The sequence below is a fragment of the Hyperolius riggenbachi genome, chromosome 4, assembly GCF_040937935.1.
Source record: "Hyperolius riggenbachi isolate aHypRig1 chromosome 4, aHypRig1.pri, whole genome shotgun sequence".
Classification (NCBI taxonomy): Eukaryota; Metazoa; Chordata; class Amphibia; order Anura; family Hyperoliidae; genus Hyperolius; species Hyperolius riggenbachi.
In genome coordinates this window covers 91,695,939-91,713,159 of record NC_090649.1, presented here as the reverse complement: position 1 = coordinate 91,713,159, position 17,221 = coordinate 91,695,939, and the positions used below count along the sequence as shown (strand labels likewise).

The 17,221-nt window shown below is 45.9% G+C and overlaps 1 protein-coding gene across 1 annotated transcript in view; it reads right to left on the bottom strand.

The window, feature by feature from the left end:
• Positions 1-17,221, bottom strand: part of ROCK2 (Rho associated coiled-coil containing protein kinase 2) — a 258,440-nt gene that overhangs the window by 84,728 nt on the left and 156,491 nt on the right. Inside the window, exons 6-7 of the mRNA XM_068233265.1 lie at positions 12,118-12,262; positions 5,247-5,385 (exon numbers count right to left, since the gene is read on the bottom strand). Of these exons, the coding sequence (XP_068089366.1) occupies positions 5,247-5,385; positions 12,118-12,262 (284 nt within the window). The remainder of the gene's footprint in view (positions 1-5,246; positions 5,386-12,117; positions 12,263-17,221) is intronic.

Here is a 17,221-nt window from a genome sequence, read left to right as displayed (position 1 = left end):
ACAACTTATATGTTCTAGTTAGTAATGGAAGTCGTTGAAAAGTCGTAGCAGACTTCTGTACACATTGCCATGTTGGACACAACTTCTCTCAGTCGTTTGTCAAGTCAATCCAACAGTTGGATTGACTTGAGTTGCGCCTTATCAGTCGTTGGACGCCTCTTATCAGTGATAACGCCTTCTTGTTGTTTGCCCCTTCTTTTACTTGACGAAAATCGTCCAACTTCTTCAAGTTGTTGGATAATTGTGCACTTAAAGCGGACGAAAACCAAACATTTTTTTAATTCAAAATATTTAGTTGCACCACTCTGACACATACAAAGATAAATAAACACTCCTTCAAGCCTATGAGCATTTCAGTGCATACTTTTCACCCTCCTCTTTTCATAACTAGGGTTATACTGGGGGCAGCCATTAGCCATTCCTCTATTGCCAGACACCTGCTATCACTCCAGTCTGCCGGATTCTGTCCCGGCAATATGAAAGGAAGGGAGGGGTTTCTCCAATAAATGTAAAATATTTTATATTTGTCATCATGCAGCTGAAAAAAGGCTGCTATTTATTATTATAATTTAGAAAATAGATTTTATTTCTGAAATCTTGTATTTTAATTTGGGTCCACTTTAAAAGACTTTTGTTGAGCATGTGTATGAGCCTTAAAGGAATACTTGAGTCTTAAAAAAAAAAAAATGATATTTACTCACCTGGGGCATCCCTCAGCCCCCTGAAGCTGGATGGTGCCCTCGCAGCCCGGCTCCGATCGTCCTGTCCCCGCCGGCGGCTACTTCCGGGTTCGGCGACAGCCGCCGACAGGCTGGGAACGCGAGTGATTTTCCGCATTCCCAGCCGCTATATCACCCTCTATGCTGCTATAGCGTATATACGCTATATCACCCTCTATGCTGCTATAGCGTATATACGCTATATCACCCTCTATGCTGCTATAGCGTATATACGCTATATCACCCTCTATGCTGCTATAGCGTATATACGCTATAGCAGCATAGAGGGTGATATAGCGGCTGGGAACGCGGAAAATCACTCGCGTTCCCAGCCTGTCAGCGGCTGTCGCCGAACCCGGAGGTAGCCGCCGGCGGGGACAGGACGATCGGAGCGGGGCTGCGAGGGCATAATACAGCTTCAGGGGGCTGAGGGATGCCCCAGGTGAGTACATTTTTTTTTTTTTAGACTTAAGTATTCCTTTAATGCCAGGCAGCTCTTTCCAGGTGCTTTCAAAGAACCATGGAAATTCCATGAAAGAGCCAGAGTTTAGCAGACAATGCTCTATCTTCAGAAGGAGCAGATTGCATTCCAAATCATCCGTTCATCTTATTTACACCAAAACATGCTGCACTGAGGTGTGTTGGAAAAATTCCTTTCTACTGCCTCTTGCTGCATTCACCTGCGTTTCACTAGTCAAGTCATATAATTAAGGTCCTTCGTGATAAATGCAAAAACCACATCCAAAACAAGTCAAAGGGCCATCTGTGTACTCAGGGGAAACACATCCAGTCTGATCCCAGCCCGACATGAAATAAAAGCCTGCAAAGGAGTGTCACCCGAAACATCTTCTAGCTATATTTACTGCTCAGATAAGGAGCTTTTTTTTACATATATATTTTATTTAAAGTGGACCTGAACTCATAAGTCCTCTCTGCTCTAAATGATACACAACAGCATAATAACCTTTAAACAAAAACATGTCTGTTACAGCTGATACAAATCCTAAAATAAATTTGCACAGTTTCAACTTCCTGATTCATGGAAGCAGACATATTGTTTACAGCCTGTGCTTTCAAATGGGCTTATCTGCCATAGGCAGCCATGTGACAGAGGGGGGATATCAAATTACAACTAGTGATTAGACACAAATGAGGGGGAATTACACAGGCTAAACTCTTTAAATACATACAGGGTACATTTCTGTTATGTTTTCCTTGTGTTCTGTGCAAGAGTTTAGGTGCGCTTTAAAGGGAACCTAAATTGAAATAAAGGTGGCCAGTTTAACTTAACTGGGGCTTCTTCCAGCCCCTCAAAAACCTTCTGTGCCCTCGCTGTGATTCCGCATGCCTCCGATAATCAGCAGTGGCCTTTGACAGCTGTTCGCACGATCCCAGGCTGTGCACCTCCTGATAGCGCTCCCACGACTGGGAGTGTTCTATGAATGCGCAATTCAAAAAATTTGGAGCCGCGCATGCGCAGTAGCCCATGACTGGCCGAATTAGGCAGCATTAAGAAGAGCAGTGTTGCTGAACGAAGCAGCACAGAATGATGGTAAGGGACCAGGAGGACTGCAGAGGGCTGGAAGAAGCCCTAGGCAAGTTAAACTGGCATCTTTTATTAAAGAGATGCTTAAAGGCCAATTGAAGCGAGAGGTACAAAATCAGCATTTTAAATTCTAGAACGGCCTGTGAATCTGTGGGCTTGCACTTTGCTGCACTTAGCCTGCTGGTTTAAAGAACAACTGAAGTGAAAATATAGAGGATGCTCCATTTATTTCCTTTTAAATAGTACTAGTTGCCTGGCATCCCTGCTGATCCTCTGCCTCTAATACTCTCAGCCATAGACCCTGAACAAGCATGCAGCAGATCAGGTGTTTGACATTTTTGTCAAATCAGACTGGATTAGCTGCATGCTTGTTTCTGGTGGGATTCAGACACTACTGCAGTCAAATAGATCAGCAGGGCTGCCAAGCAACTGGTATTATAACAGAAAAGTCCAGCGCACATCCCCTTTAAAACACCCTATCATTCACAGTCAGGACTGTGTATGATAGGGTGTTTTAAAATGAATGGGAATCGCATTTTTTTTTAAAGGGAACCAGAAAGGAACGGGGTAGGGGGGGGGGGGGGGGGGGGGGGAGGTTCGGGGTGTAAAAAGAAAAAGATTTTATACATACCTGGGGCTGGAGGAAGCCCCAGGTATGTATATTGCATCCTCTCTGGTTCCCTTTAAAAATGAAGCAAATACTTACCTAAGGAGAGGGAAGGCTCTGGGTCATATAGAGCCTCCCATCTCCTCTCTCGGTGCTCTCTATCCTGTGCTGGCTCCCCCCCGTTTCAATCCCCCACCGAAAGGGTATTTGGAAGTCTTCGGGAGCCGTGTCCTACCGAAGACGTGTGGCTCCATACTGCACAGGCGTGAGCGTGCAAGAGAGCGTGCTTGCGCAGGCGCAGTACAGGGCCGCCCTTCTTCAGGAGCACTCGGGCTCTGAACTTCTGAAGCCTCCTTCGGCCGGGTAAAGCAGTATTTGGCTAAATTAGTCCAATACTGCTACCAGCGAGCCAGCACCGGAACGAGGGGACCAGGAGAGGAGCCGGAAGGCTCTATAGGACACAGAGCCTCCCCTCTCCTTGGGTGAGTATCTGTCTCATTTTTTTAAATGCGGTTCCCATCCACTTTAAAGGGGATGTGTGCTGGACTTTTCTGTTATGATCTTATGAAATAATCTGCCATACTCAGTTGTTAGCACACCCGTTTGTCTTTTAGTGTAAATAGACCAGAGCGCTTTGACAATTTAATGGCGTTTGAAGCAACTGGTATTACTCAAAAGGAAATAAATATGGCAGCCTCCGTATACCTCTTACTTCAGTTCCCCTTTAAGCCAGACGACTTCAAACAAAGTCATGCTATGACCCCTCTGGAGGAGCCTCTTGCAATGGCCATGCGTGTCACTTCCTCTTCCTGCTTCATTCAGTGATGCACTTCTCTAACAGAGAAGACAGGGGTGACTCGGCGCTCACGTGACTTCAAACACTTCCTCCATCCGGGTTGAAGGAGGACGTGTTTGAAGTCACGTGAGCTCCGCGTGGAACGCATCGTGGGAGGCGCCGAGGGACGGCCGGAGAAGACGTCAGAAGGGTAAGCTTGATCCTCCGCCCAGACCGCACAGCACAGCAGTACTGGGTGTCATCCGGATAACTACTATCCGGATCACCCGAAGATTGCCCGCCGCTGCCCAGACACTGCCCGGACTTAGATGTAAGGCGGAGGGGAGCGCAGAGGGGAGAGCCCCGAGGTGAGGGAGGGGGGGGACCTTCCCCCCTCCCCGCCGAATTGCTGCATGGCTTTCCCCTCATGCTGCGTCCCCTCCAACCCCCACAAAACGGCCCGAGCGGGCCCCAGGGGGGGGGGCGCTCAGAAATTCTGCAGGGGGGCCCGGTGGGGCCTAGTTACGCCCCTGATGGCAGCCGCGATTTTTAACTCATTAAATGAATGAGGAGAGCACAATCTACAGAATGGTATAGCGTAGTATGGATACAGAGGCGCCAAAAGGATAAAAGAATCTAAAAAGTTTAAAACATGAGGAGGCAGTGGTGGACTTACCTCCTGCAAGCAGACACAAAAAAACATACAACAATACAACAAGTTTATTTACATACTCCGGGGGATCAATGCAACGCGTTTCGCTGGTTTCATCCCGCTTCATCAGGCAATAACAACGGAGCAACAGCATATGTGGTCAGTAGAAGAGCCAGGCACAATGGTGTACATCTTTAAAGGGAACCAGAGAGGAGGGATAGTAAAAAAAAATAAAAAGATTTCATACATACCTGGGGCTTCCTCCAGCCCCATAAGCCCGGATCGCTCCCACTCCGCAATCATCTGCTTCCTCTATCGCCGGTACCGGGTCCCGTCACTTCCGGCGGACGCGACCAATTGTCCGCACACACAGGAGCTCCCTCCATACCCTTATGCATGCGGCTGCGTAGTAAGGCGCCGCACACGTAAGGATAAGGAGAGAGCACCAGTGATGCGGAAAATTGGCCGCGTGCTTCCGCCGACTGGCCGAAAGTACGGGACCCGGTACCGGCGAATACAGGCAGCGGAGGACGGCGGCGTGGGAGCGATCCGGGCTTATGGGGCTGGAGAAAGCCCCAGGTATGTATGAAATCTTTTACCTTCTTCAGCTCTGGTTCTCTTTAAGTACTTTACAGTACTAGAGTCTTAAAGGCATGCCCATGAGAGGTGCTCGGAGTCCCTTTAAACATCAGCAGGCTAAGTGCAGCAAAGTACAAGCCCGCAGATTCACAGGTGGCTCTGGAATTTAAAATGCTAATTTTGCACAGACTCACAGAGAGCACTAGTCAGGGCCGCTTCACCGGCCAATACATTAGTATAGGTTCCCACCCGCTCTGCTATAGTGGAGCGACCCATGTGTTTCTATGAAGAAGAGAGGAGGGAGGAAGGCTTAGCTGAAAAGGAACATGCTTACACAATGGCATACGGAGCTCTTCCTGCAACATTACCTGTCGGTCAAGAAGGCACATATGAGGCTCTTGGCATGCTTGGAAATTTCCACATCTTCAGGGAAATTTAACGAGTTCTTGTGATCCATGATCTTGCTGTATGTTCCAACCAGAGAGTCGGCATAGAAAGGCGTGTCCCCTGCAGAAAGAAACAGCTTTCCGTTAGACCATGTGTAGCGCCCCTGATGAATAAATGGTGTGTCCCGCGCTCCTTAGACTGCTTTCAGTGTAAAATAGAAAGCCTGCAATGTAAGGCTCTCTATTCTGGCTAAAAGGATCCGCCGGGTGGTGGAGTTCACCCCTCGCCCATAATACATTAATGACAGAAAATCCCCCCCCCCCCCCCCGCCATCTTTAAGACAGCCACGGCCATGTTTCCTGAAACTCTTCTGAAGTTATATGGCCACCCCCACCTGCTTGCCGCACCCAAGCTCAGCAGCCCCAATTAAGGGGGGCAGACCGAGGCGACACAGGTGGGGATAGCCACAGAGCTTCGGGAAGACTTTAGGAGAAAACTGTACCGGCAGCTTTGCCAAAGAGGGGGGCGGAGTTACTGAAATTAATGAATTCTGGGTGAGTGGTTGAGTGACTAACCCTACCACCCGCTGATTGCAGCAATAATAAAGAGCCTTACACTGCAGGCTATACAGTATATATTTATTATTATTATTATTTATTGTATTTATAAAGCGCCAACATATTACGCAGCGCTGGACAATAAATATATACAATGATACAAGGATGACAGACATAAGGTTATACAACATAGAACAGAGTTATACATGCAAACTGTACAAAATACATGATCATGCAATATGGGCTGGTTAGGTAGGCCCAATAATACAAGTACAGGCTGTATTAGGACAGGAGTACATGATCCTGTAGATTACACTAGGGAATGGAGGACCCTGCCAGAGGCTTACAATCTAAAGGGGTGGGGTGGAAACACTAGGTGGGGCTGTGAAATATTCAGTAGAGTGTTACTGTGTGGTAGGAGGTGGGTAGGCCATCATAAAGAGGTGGGTTTTGAGGACTTGCTTGAATGCGTTGAAAGAGGGAGCAAGTCTGATGGGTGGTAAAAGGGCGTTCCAGAGGGAAGGGGCGGCTCTTGAGAAATCCTGCAGGCGGGCATGGGAGTGGGAGATGCGTGGGGTGGTGAGACGAAGGTCGTTGGAGGACCAGAGGGGACGACCTGGTGTAAACCTGTGAACAAGCTCTGGGATGTAGGTAGGGCAGGTTTTGTGCACAGATTTATACGCCAGGCATAGAATCTTGAAAGTTACCCTCAAACGGATAGGGAGCCAGTGCAGGGATTCACAAAGGGGAGATGTGGATGTGGAGCGGTGTGAAGAATGGATGAGGCTTGCAGCCGCGTGGAGAAGCAAGTTAAGTGTGAAACGGTCATCAGGCTCCCGTTCAGATCCCAGCATCCACTGCTTCACCCTCTCCAACTGATGTACGATAGGATCGAAGAATGTTGATTTGTAATCCTGCCGCATGTAATGCCACATCTTGAATAATACATTTCACAGTCAGTAGCATTGGATATGTTGCCTTCTTCAACTTGTAAGCTTGTATTGAGGTGTGTACATCTCATAAGAGACATATCAATGTAGGGGTATCACATCTCATAGCAGACCTACTGTATATCACTGTACATGCCTATATTGACGAGGCGAGTACATCTCATAGCAGACCTACTCAATATCACTGCACATTCCTGTATTCAGGAGGTGAGTACATCTCATAGCAGGCCTATATCACTGCACATTCCTGTATTCAGGAGGTGAGTACATCTCGTAGCAGGCCTATATCACTGCACATTCCTGTATTCAGGAGGTGAGTACATCTCGTAGCAGGCCTATATCACTGCACATTCCTGTATTCAGGAGGTGAGTACATCTTATAGCAGGCCTATATCACTGCACATTCCTGTTTGCAGGAGGTGAGTACATCTCATAGTAGGCCTATATCACTGCACATTCCTGTATTCAGGAGGTGAGTACATCTCATAGCAGGCCTATATCGCTGCACATTCCTGTATACATCTCACAGAAGGCCACACATTCATAACAGAGAGGCTTCCAGTAGAGAGATGTAGGCAGCCAGAGATCAAGTGACAGGTCAGAGTACAGAGAGGAAATCTCAATATTAGGAGAGATGTAATCTAATCCTGCAGGTATTATAGGGGTATGAAGGAGAGCTATACAGAAACACATGTATATACAATAAGGCTGGGCGAACCCATCTAACCTCACTGTAACCTCCACAATCATGCAACACGTGGGTTTAATTTACAGTGCTGATCACATTCTATCTCTGTATAAACAATGGCCTCTAGGCTCTGGAGAAAAATCCACATGTGTTCATGGGTTCATTCTAGAAACGTGACCCTGCAGTAAAGCAGAGCACTTTATGCTGCGCATAGGAGGAGTACAAAATCACAAGTTACTGTCACTGAAAAATGCATCACAAAACCGTAATTTTGTTGAATGAGTGAAAGAGATCTTGCAAATTGGTGTCTGGAGAAAACTACTAAAATGTACACATTTTCACTGAAGCCATCTTCTGTTTGTTAGCTTACCACTATATAATCAGTTTATATTGCTCTGCTTTACAACAAGGTAACTTAATGTGGGATTATACTCCCAAAACTAATAATTACAGTAACTTAGTTACATAAAAGAACATTTGAAAGCATTCCCAAGAATTTCCTGTGTGTAACATTGTTCATTTTCACTGCAGAGAGCAGTAGATAGATCATCGGCAAAGGCAAGCATCTCCCTGTGCCCTGTTGTCTTCACTCTGCTGAATAGACACTTTGCCCTGGCAGCAGCTGAGTCCCTTCAGCAGAAAAGGAGGGGGGCAGAGTAAAGGCACAGGCAGAGGTTTGCTTTTGCCCTCTGCAGTGAAAAACAAACAATTTTACACACAGGGAATGCTTTCAAATGATTTTTATGTAACAGAGTATTTACTGTAACTTTAGTTTTGGGGGTATAATCCCAATTTAAAGTCACTTAATGTCAATTATGACCTAGTGGACACAAGGGAATGGCTGCACTATATGCCCATTGAAGCCCTGCCCCATCACCACAATCAGCTCTGTCTGTCCCACCACATTGCTGTGGACCCTGAGAGTACAGTGTAACAGCTGTAGCCTTATAACCATGGTTGGGGAAGAGTGTATGCCTATGCACTATTGCTTTAATTTATGCAAGACCATAAGCCGGTGCACAATCACCAAAGACTGCCACTTAAATGCCAGTCTGCTGCCTATATAAGCCACATCCTGGCAGCAGTCAGTGCTGATGATTCTTTCAGCTGTTCTGTTAAGCCTTTTGATCCAGCTGCTCCCAATTACTTGTGACCTGGTCTGACTACTCTTGTTCTGATGCCAGCTTGTGACCATGAGTTTGCCTGTTATCTGCCAGCCCAGACCACATCCTGTGACCTTGGCAACGCCCAAGACTTATCTTCCCCTGTTATTGAAATACCATCTACTCCTGCATAGATATCACCACATAGCAGTGTCACCTGTTCTCCTCATCTCCAGAAAGGAAATCCCAGAGGTCACCACCTGGTGGTCACCAGCAGCAAAGAATCCTCTGCTCACAGTAATAAGGGAAAATCATCTCTTGTGAGGTGCTCTGGTGGCCATTTTGACTACAAACCCTAGAAAAGCCCATTGCAACCACTGCTATCAAAGCCTTATACTCAACTAAGATGGTGAGTCTATTGTGTGTACGTGGCGGCCAAAAGGTGTTGCTAAGATATCCAGAGTGCTGGCTTGCCCCAGCCAAATGGACTGCTCTACTACTCACCCCACATATTCAAAGCCACTCGGTCGTGCACCTTGCCATCGCCCCTACTACCCTCTCCATAGCAAAACAACCCCTTGCTAGCCTGTACAGCACTTGGTCCCAAACTGTCGCCAGAAGGATTGAATCCTTATCCCTACATGTGACAGTAATTTATGTAGGCACCTTAAGGCAGGGAACACACTTGACTGATTTCGTACACGTTTTCTGCACAGAAAAACTGAGAACCCGTGTTAATCAATGGGCTAGTACACACTTAATATTTTGTTCGCGCGCAGAAAAAAAACCTGCCATTCTGCATCACGACTCCGCACATTTTGTCAGTTTTTTGTATCAATTACATCAGCTGCTATGAAAAAACGTGCGCGTTTTCCTGCATAGAGACACACTTGGTGTGCAGAAAAAGTATGCAGGAAAACGCACGCAGAAAACTGAAAGACAAGTGTGTTCCCTGCCTAAAAGAAACCGGAGATGGGCTTCCTTGGTGTACTTCTACTCACCTGGGGCTTCCTCCAGCCCCGTGAGGTGCTTGGGGTCCATCGCCATTCTCTCCAGGGCTGTTGAAGCCGTACAAAAATCATTCAACTCCAACTCCTCAGCTTATGAAACCACCGACTCCAGGTACCCAAAATTGCTCCGACTCCTCAATCTAATTTTTACAAAGGCTATGGATTTGGTTCAAAAATCATCCGACTCCTCAGTTTATTGAAATTACTGACTCCAGGTACCCAAAACTGCTACGACTTCTCGACTCCACAGCCCTGGTCCTCTCCGTTTGCTTATAATCTTCCTCTGTAATCGGCAGTGCGTGCACCCGCTATCGCATTCTGCACATGTGCAGAACACTCCCTGGGATGGGAGCGCGGCCGGGCATGTGCAGAAGCACATAACTGGCCAGATTACTGGGAGCATATCCAGCAAACGGAGCAGCCGGTGAGGACAGCGCGGGACCCCACGCACCTCATGAGGCTGGAGGAAGCCCCAGGTAAGTATAAATGCACCCGATCAGCTTTCTTAGGCAAGCTAAATTAAAGGCTGGTGGGGGAATAGATTAGGGGAGTATGGCCACACAATTGTTTTCAGCCACATGACTGAAGCCATCCTTTACTCCAATGAAGAACTGGAATTTGGACAGGTGGGCGATAGGAAGGCGTGGCTTCACTCCTGTACCAGGAAGAGCAGGACAATGCAGAAGCCCTTGCAGCTCTTTATGGGCCTCTCTTCAAAATAAGTATCATAAGGAAGCTGGTGTGGTTGTATTTAATGCAGCATTACCCTTAGCATATATACACAAGTATGGCACAGGTAAGCTATAAAGTTGATGAGGCATAAGAGCAGGAACCCTATAAAAAATTGCACAGCGACACTGGTTAGTAGGAAAAGGTCTAAATAGCATTATAGTCACTGCACAGATCATTATGTAACTGAATGTTAATAAATGTTCTCTTTCAACTTCCTTTTGCAGTTTCTGTAACTTTTTTTTTTCAAATTAAACTCTCTGGAAACCATAACAAAAGAAAACAGGACTTGGTGTAACAAATGCCCAGAATTCCTGTCTGTTTGTGTCACTGGTTCATAACTCTGAACACAAGTAGGAAATAAAATGCTTCTGTTTACGTTCTTTTACAGCAGTGACACCAAACTGCCACAGGGAGGCGAGATCAGTCAGGTGGTGCTCAGAAAAATGTATGTGTCCATTGAGGGTCCTGTGACTTTTCGCCTGTGGTACCATTGTTCTAACTGCACCGCAACCACACAGCACAAAGTGTAAGAGGACCCTTAAAGTGCACCAGAAGTGAGAAGAATATGGTGGCTGCCATATTCATTTCCTTTTAAACAATACCAGTTGCCTGGCAGCACTGCTTATTATTTTGGCATCCGTAGCGTCTGAATCACATGCCTGAAACAAGCATGCAGCTAATCCAGTCAGACTTCAGAAACATCTGATCTGCATGCTTGTTCGGGGTCTATGGCTTAAAGTATTATAGGCAGAGGATCAGCAGGGCTGCCAGGCAATGTGCATTGTTTAAAAGGCAATAAATATGTCAGCCTCCATATCCCTTTCACTTCAGGTGTACTTTTAGTAACCACTCCCATCAGAACTGCGACAGGGTGATTCTAAGCAGCTTTTGTAGAGGGGCACCATAGCAAGTTGGCCTGTAAGTGGTCTGGCCCGCAAGCAATTTTCCCATTTTGCATTATATTTGGCCTGCAAGCAACTGAGAGTTAAGCCTATATTGCTAAGCACTGAAACCATGAAGCTACATGGTGAAGGGAGAGGGGCGACCAGGCACCAGGGAACCGAATGGGGAGGGAGGGCAGGCCACTAGACACCAGGGAACTGCATAGGGGAGGGAGGGCAGGCCACTAGACACTAGGTAACCGAATAGGGAGGGAGGGCAGGCCACTAGACACCAGGGAACTGAATAGGGGAGGGAGGAGGGGGCCACTAGACGCCAGGGAACCTAATGGGGGTGGGAGGGGGCCACTAGACACCAGGGAACTGAATAGGGGAGAAGGCACTAGATACGAGGAAACTGTATAGGGGAAGGAAAAGGGTCCTTAGACACCAGGGAACTGTATAGGGGAGGAAGGGGTGGACTAGGTACCAGAGAACTGTACAGGAAAGGGGGAGGCACTAGGTACCAGGAAACTGTATAGGGGAGGGAAGAGGAGCACTAGACACCAGGGAACTGTATAGGGGAGGGAGGGGGGACTAGACACAAGGGAACTGTATAGGGGAGGGAGTGGGGGGGGGGGAATTAGACACCAGAGAACTGTATAGAGGAGGGGGGGGGGCCCTAGGTACCAGGGAACTGCATAGAGGAGGGCCATTAGATAATAGTGAATTGTATAGGAGAGGGAGTAGGGCAACTAGACACCAGGAAATTGTATAGGAGAGGGAGGCCATTAAGACACCAGGGAACTGTATAACGGAGACAAGTGGCAATTAGACATTGAGGTTGTCCCAGTTTTTAATTTCGTCCCACCCTGTATTTGAGTGCGACACCCCTGTGTTGGAGACAATTGAGGTACATGTTGAAATCACTCACCAACCAGCATCTCAAACAGGAAGACTCCCACAGACCACCAGTCACACTCCCGCCCATAGTAGCCGTCTCCCCCCTGGGACTTCAGCACTTCAGGTGAGATGTAATCTGGAGTTCCGACAGCAGTGTCACAGCGCACCATACCTGTCTGAGAGAAAGTCACATGTCACTCCAACAGCTCAAACATCACACATGGAAATGGGCTAGTCTATTACCGCTACATAGAGAGGGAATTACATGTAGGATGACAGTTTCTAGACAGTGTTGTGTCTATTCTTGGATTAATCAAGCAACAGGCTGACACTCATTTAGCATTGTCTGCTAGGACCTCTGTGTGTGACCATAAACATTCAGATTGTGGGCAATCACCTCACAACTACAGGTACTTTAAAGCGGACCTGAACTCAGAACTTCCTCTCTGCTCTAAAAGATACGCAACAGCATAAACACCTTTAAAGAAAAACACTTTGTTACAGCTGATACCAATACTGCAATAAATCTGCAGGGTTTCTTCTTTCTGCTTTCATGGAAGCAGACACATTGTTAACATTCTGAGCTTCCAAATTAGCATCTCTGGCATGACAGTCAGCTGTCACAACTGAGAGATTAAATTACACTTGTGACTAGTCACAGATGAGCGGGAATTAAGACAGACTAAACCCACTAAATACATACAGGGGGCATTTTATTATTATTTAGTATTTAAATAGCGCCGACATCTTACGCAGCGCTGTATAGAGTATATTGACTTGTCACCAACTGTCCCTCGGAGGAGTTCACAATCTAATCCCTACCATAGTCATCTGTCTATGTATGCATCATGTAGTATATATATATATATATATATATTGTAGTCTAGGGACAATTTTTAGGGGGAAGCCAATTAAATATGTTTTTGGGATGTGGGAGGAAACCAGAGTGCCCGGAGGAATCCCACGCAGACACAGGAAGAACATGCAAATTCCTTGCAAATAGTATCCTGGCTGGGATTCGAACCAGGGACCCAGCGCTGCAAGGCGAGAGCGCTAACCACTACGCCACTGTGCTGCATTTCTCGGTTTTCCTTCTGTCCTGTGCAACAGTTCAGGTCCACTTTAATAGAGCAACAAGCTTACCGGCAGCAAAGCATTCAAGGGATCCCGAGGTGAGAGACATATGGAGGCAGACATATTTATTTCCATTTAAACAATGCAGATTGTCTGGTTGTCCTGGTTATCTACTGCCTCTAATACTTTTAGCCATAAGCCCTGAACAAGCATGCAGATCAGGCATTTCTGACAAAAATCTGACAAGATAAGCTACATGCTTGTTTCAGGTATGTGTTTCAGGCACCACTCACCAGGAAATATCAGGACAGCCAGGCAACTAGCATTGTTTAAAAAAATAAAAATGGCAGCCTCCATTTGTCTCTCACCTCAGGTTTCTTTTAATGAGCACCACATCAATTCTTCTACAGCTGTGGACACAATTTCATTACATCAGAGTGTCAACCACTCAGTAGCAAATTACATTAGCTGCCCTTTAACATAATGTGCAAGCATGTAATTATGTTATGAGGTACAATATTCATTCCAATGAAGAAAAATGATTGTTCGTCGTCTCCTTGCAGTAGCCTGCTGGCTGCAGAATTCTACAGGAATGTGTAAAGCTGAGTGTTCTGTGAGAGACAGGTTCATATTTACTGTACCTGGAAGGAACTTGTCACAGATCAGGAAAACACAGTGTAGCATACAAGCGGAGCTCGACTGAAATGTATTGGTTTTGGACTTACAGAGGGCTTTCAAAATACTGGAACAGTACCTAAATTATAAATTACAGTTTGCTTTAAACCTAATAAGTTGCCAAGATATATAAAATTACACATGAAAAAGTGTAATTTTCTCACCCCTAGGGGCATACATTTGAATTGGCAGCCGGGAGACTTGGGCGCAGGATACAGCTGGTATTATGGCTTATCCTGCTGCTGCACAAGTTCCTGGCGGCATTAAATACTATTCCCCCTCTAGGTCCACGTGGATAGTGGGGAATGATGTAATTCATCCGAATTACAGCGTTTTAAGAGCAACTTCAGCTCAGCCTTCTGACGGCGCCGTAGTTACCGACTGTGCGCCGTTATAGCCATAATTCCTATTACGGCCTATGGTGGCGCCGGTTGCACCCAAATCTCCTGTGCCCCCAGTGTAAAATTGGGCCCTGTCCTTTATTTTTTTCTTGCTAAACCAAGGATGCTGGGGGGATTGATGTCATAACTCCACCCCTCACGTCCATGTGACCTAATCGAGGCACACACTGTGTGATCTCCTACACACTGTGAAAAGAGAAGTAATTTCATCCAGACAGGCAGACAGCAGGGGAGGGAGGGGCAGGGGAGTTAACCAGGCTGAAAAGGAGGGCACAATGCTTTTGCAAGGCTTCAGCTTCAGGAGAAATAAGGAAGTGCTGCCACAGATATAGATGAGAGTCTGTCCTACCCACTATGATGTACCAGATGTATACGTTATATGCAGGGCTGTGGAGTCGGAGTCGTGGAGTCGGGCAATTTTGGGTGCCTGGAGTCGGAGTCGGGAAAAAATGCACCGACTCCGACTCCTAATGAATTTGTAACTGTAATTAAAATAGAAAATATGATAAAATGTTCTATTTCTCAGATAATAGTCATTAAAAAATAATGTATATATACAGTATATATACAGTAATAGCTGTGCTTAGTCCACAAAAATGAAATAAACCAATCAAAATGAGTTACTTGTGCTGCTTCAATAAAGCAGTCCCCGTATTTTTAAGGTCAGATATACATATCTGATTGTGACTGTATATATGATGTGTACACAGGAATCTCTTATATATACTAAATAACATCTATGCTGTAAGAATAAAGCCTGATGTGTAGCCGTGTCACTAATAGAGATGGTCAACGAGATGGAAATAATTCCGCATTGATGCTGATTTATGCAAATGTATGCACTCCCTTTGCTGATGAAATCAAATAATTTGATATGTTGTTAAAATTTGGTTTGGGGACTACAAATTAAAGGGTACCTGAGACGGATGAAAAGTAATGTTTTATACATACCTGGGGCTTCCTCCAGCCCCCTTCAGGCTAATCAGTCCCTCGCTGTCCTCCACCACCCGGATCTTCTGCTATGAGTCCTGGTAATTCAGCCAGTCAGCGCTGTCCGGCCGCATGCCGCTCCCACAGCCAGGAACATTCTGCACCTGCGCAATAGTGCTGCACAGGTGTAGTATGCTCCTGGCGGCGGAGTGTGTGCATGCACACTACGCCCGACTGGCTCAAGTACCTGGACTCATAGCAGAAGATCCAGGTGGTGGAGGAGGACAACGAGGGACTGATTATCCTGAAGGCGGCTGGAGGAAGCCCCAGGTATGTATAAAACTTCAATTTCATCTGTCTCAGGTTTACTTTGTTACACAGTAGTACTATACTCTACATATGCACTCCCCACAGAGCTGCAGGGAATCCACTGAGAATGCTGTGCACATTGAACACAGAGGTGTTGTCTGTCACCCATAAACCTTGTTCAGATTGTGCATGAAGAATGTGTAATAGAGGAAGAATCTCCTCATTCCCCTGCAGAGTACCTGCACATCACTCTTACATGTACCCACACTTACATTGCCTAGGGCCTGATAGATGTTCTTTGTTCCGGTTTGTACCTTTTACAAGTACTCTTACCAAGGACTAGTTTTAGTCTAAAGGGAATAAATATAGAAGTCTACATATCCTTCTCACTTCAGTTGTCTTGTAAAATTCCTAAGTGTTGGCAGTTAAGAGACGAATTTCATGTTACATACTTTTAATCAACAAAATTGTAATATGCAAATTAGAGGAGTCGGAGTCGAGGAGTCGGAGGAATCCTAAACTGAGGAGTCGGAGGATTTTTGGACCGACTCCACAGCCCTGGTTATATGTTAATCTAACTGTACACAGTGCATAGACTACATACATGTATTGCCATGCATACCTTTTTTTTGGCTGGAAATGGTCTAGAAGCATGGGGAGGGGTTCAGTTGTAGCTTGTGTAGTCACAGAGGGGGGATAATTGTGGTGCAATTGGAAAAAAAAAATCTATCTGGCAGGTAAATCTAACAGAAAATTGTATGGTGTGTACCTAGCATAAGGGAGGAAATGACATCAGAATTGGGTTCAAAATAGCCACACTTAAAATGGGAAATGCTAAGAAGAATTTTTCTTTTGTTACTGTAGAGAAAACACTAAAATCAAAATGTGGACAGTGCAATACATGTTATGTAAGTAGAGCAAGTATTTACTTATATATGTTTTTTTTCTGATAGTATGGCTGACGGCTCCTCTTTAAGGTGACTTGCCTGTGGCACCTAAATGGTGAAACCGCCCTGGCAGGACTTGTGTTTGATGGGATAACCTGAACCTGTTCATCCTGAGTATAGGAGCCCACGCGCAGGTTATTGACATTGGAAATTGCTTCCCTCTGCATAAACAAACACTTTTGTTTCTCAAGACAACTGATCCATGCTGCTTATCTTGTAGTGAAAACCACAGTGTTGGCTTATGCAAGAGCGCTGGCAGAGAGAACGTCCATATAACACACAGAGTGCCAGGTTAGGAAAGGAAATGCTGCCTGGTTGCTTGCTGGACCCTGTTAAACCTTTAACACCTTGTTAAAAACGACTAAACGTAGTTGACTTGCCTGTGTTCTTCAAGCAAGAATTCATTTCTTTCCCCACAGGAATACATTGTGAGGTGAGCATGGAAGCCTTCCGGAAGTCCTAAGTGAATCCTTCACAGGCATTTTATAGACAGCAGTTAGCTAATCTCTGCGTAACACTTAAAAAGCTGTAAGCAGTAAACTCAGAGTAAACACAGGAACTTCCACCAGCTTGTTTTCGTTCGCAGTTTCTCTGCTATGCCACTTTCTGCCAACATAATGCTCCATCAGCATCTCTATGCCACTTTCTGTCGAGCTAAAGTTATGCCACCGATTTATCACCTTAAAGTATACCTGAGACAATACTAGCAAAGGGGTTTATACTTCCCTTCGGCTTCTTTAGCAGAGCCGGAAGGTGAAATGTTTAAAGGGACCCTGAGCAGAGGCTAAAAATGGAATAC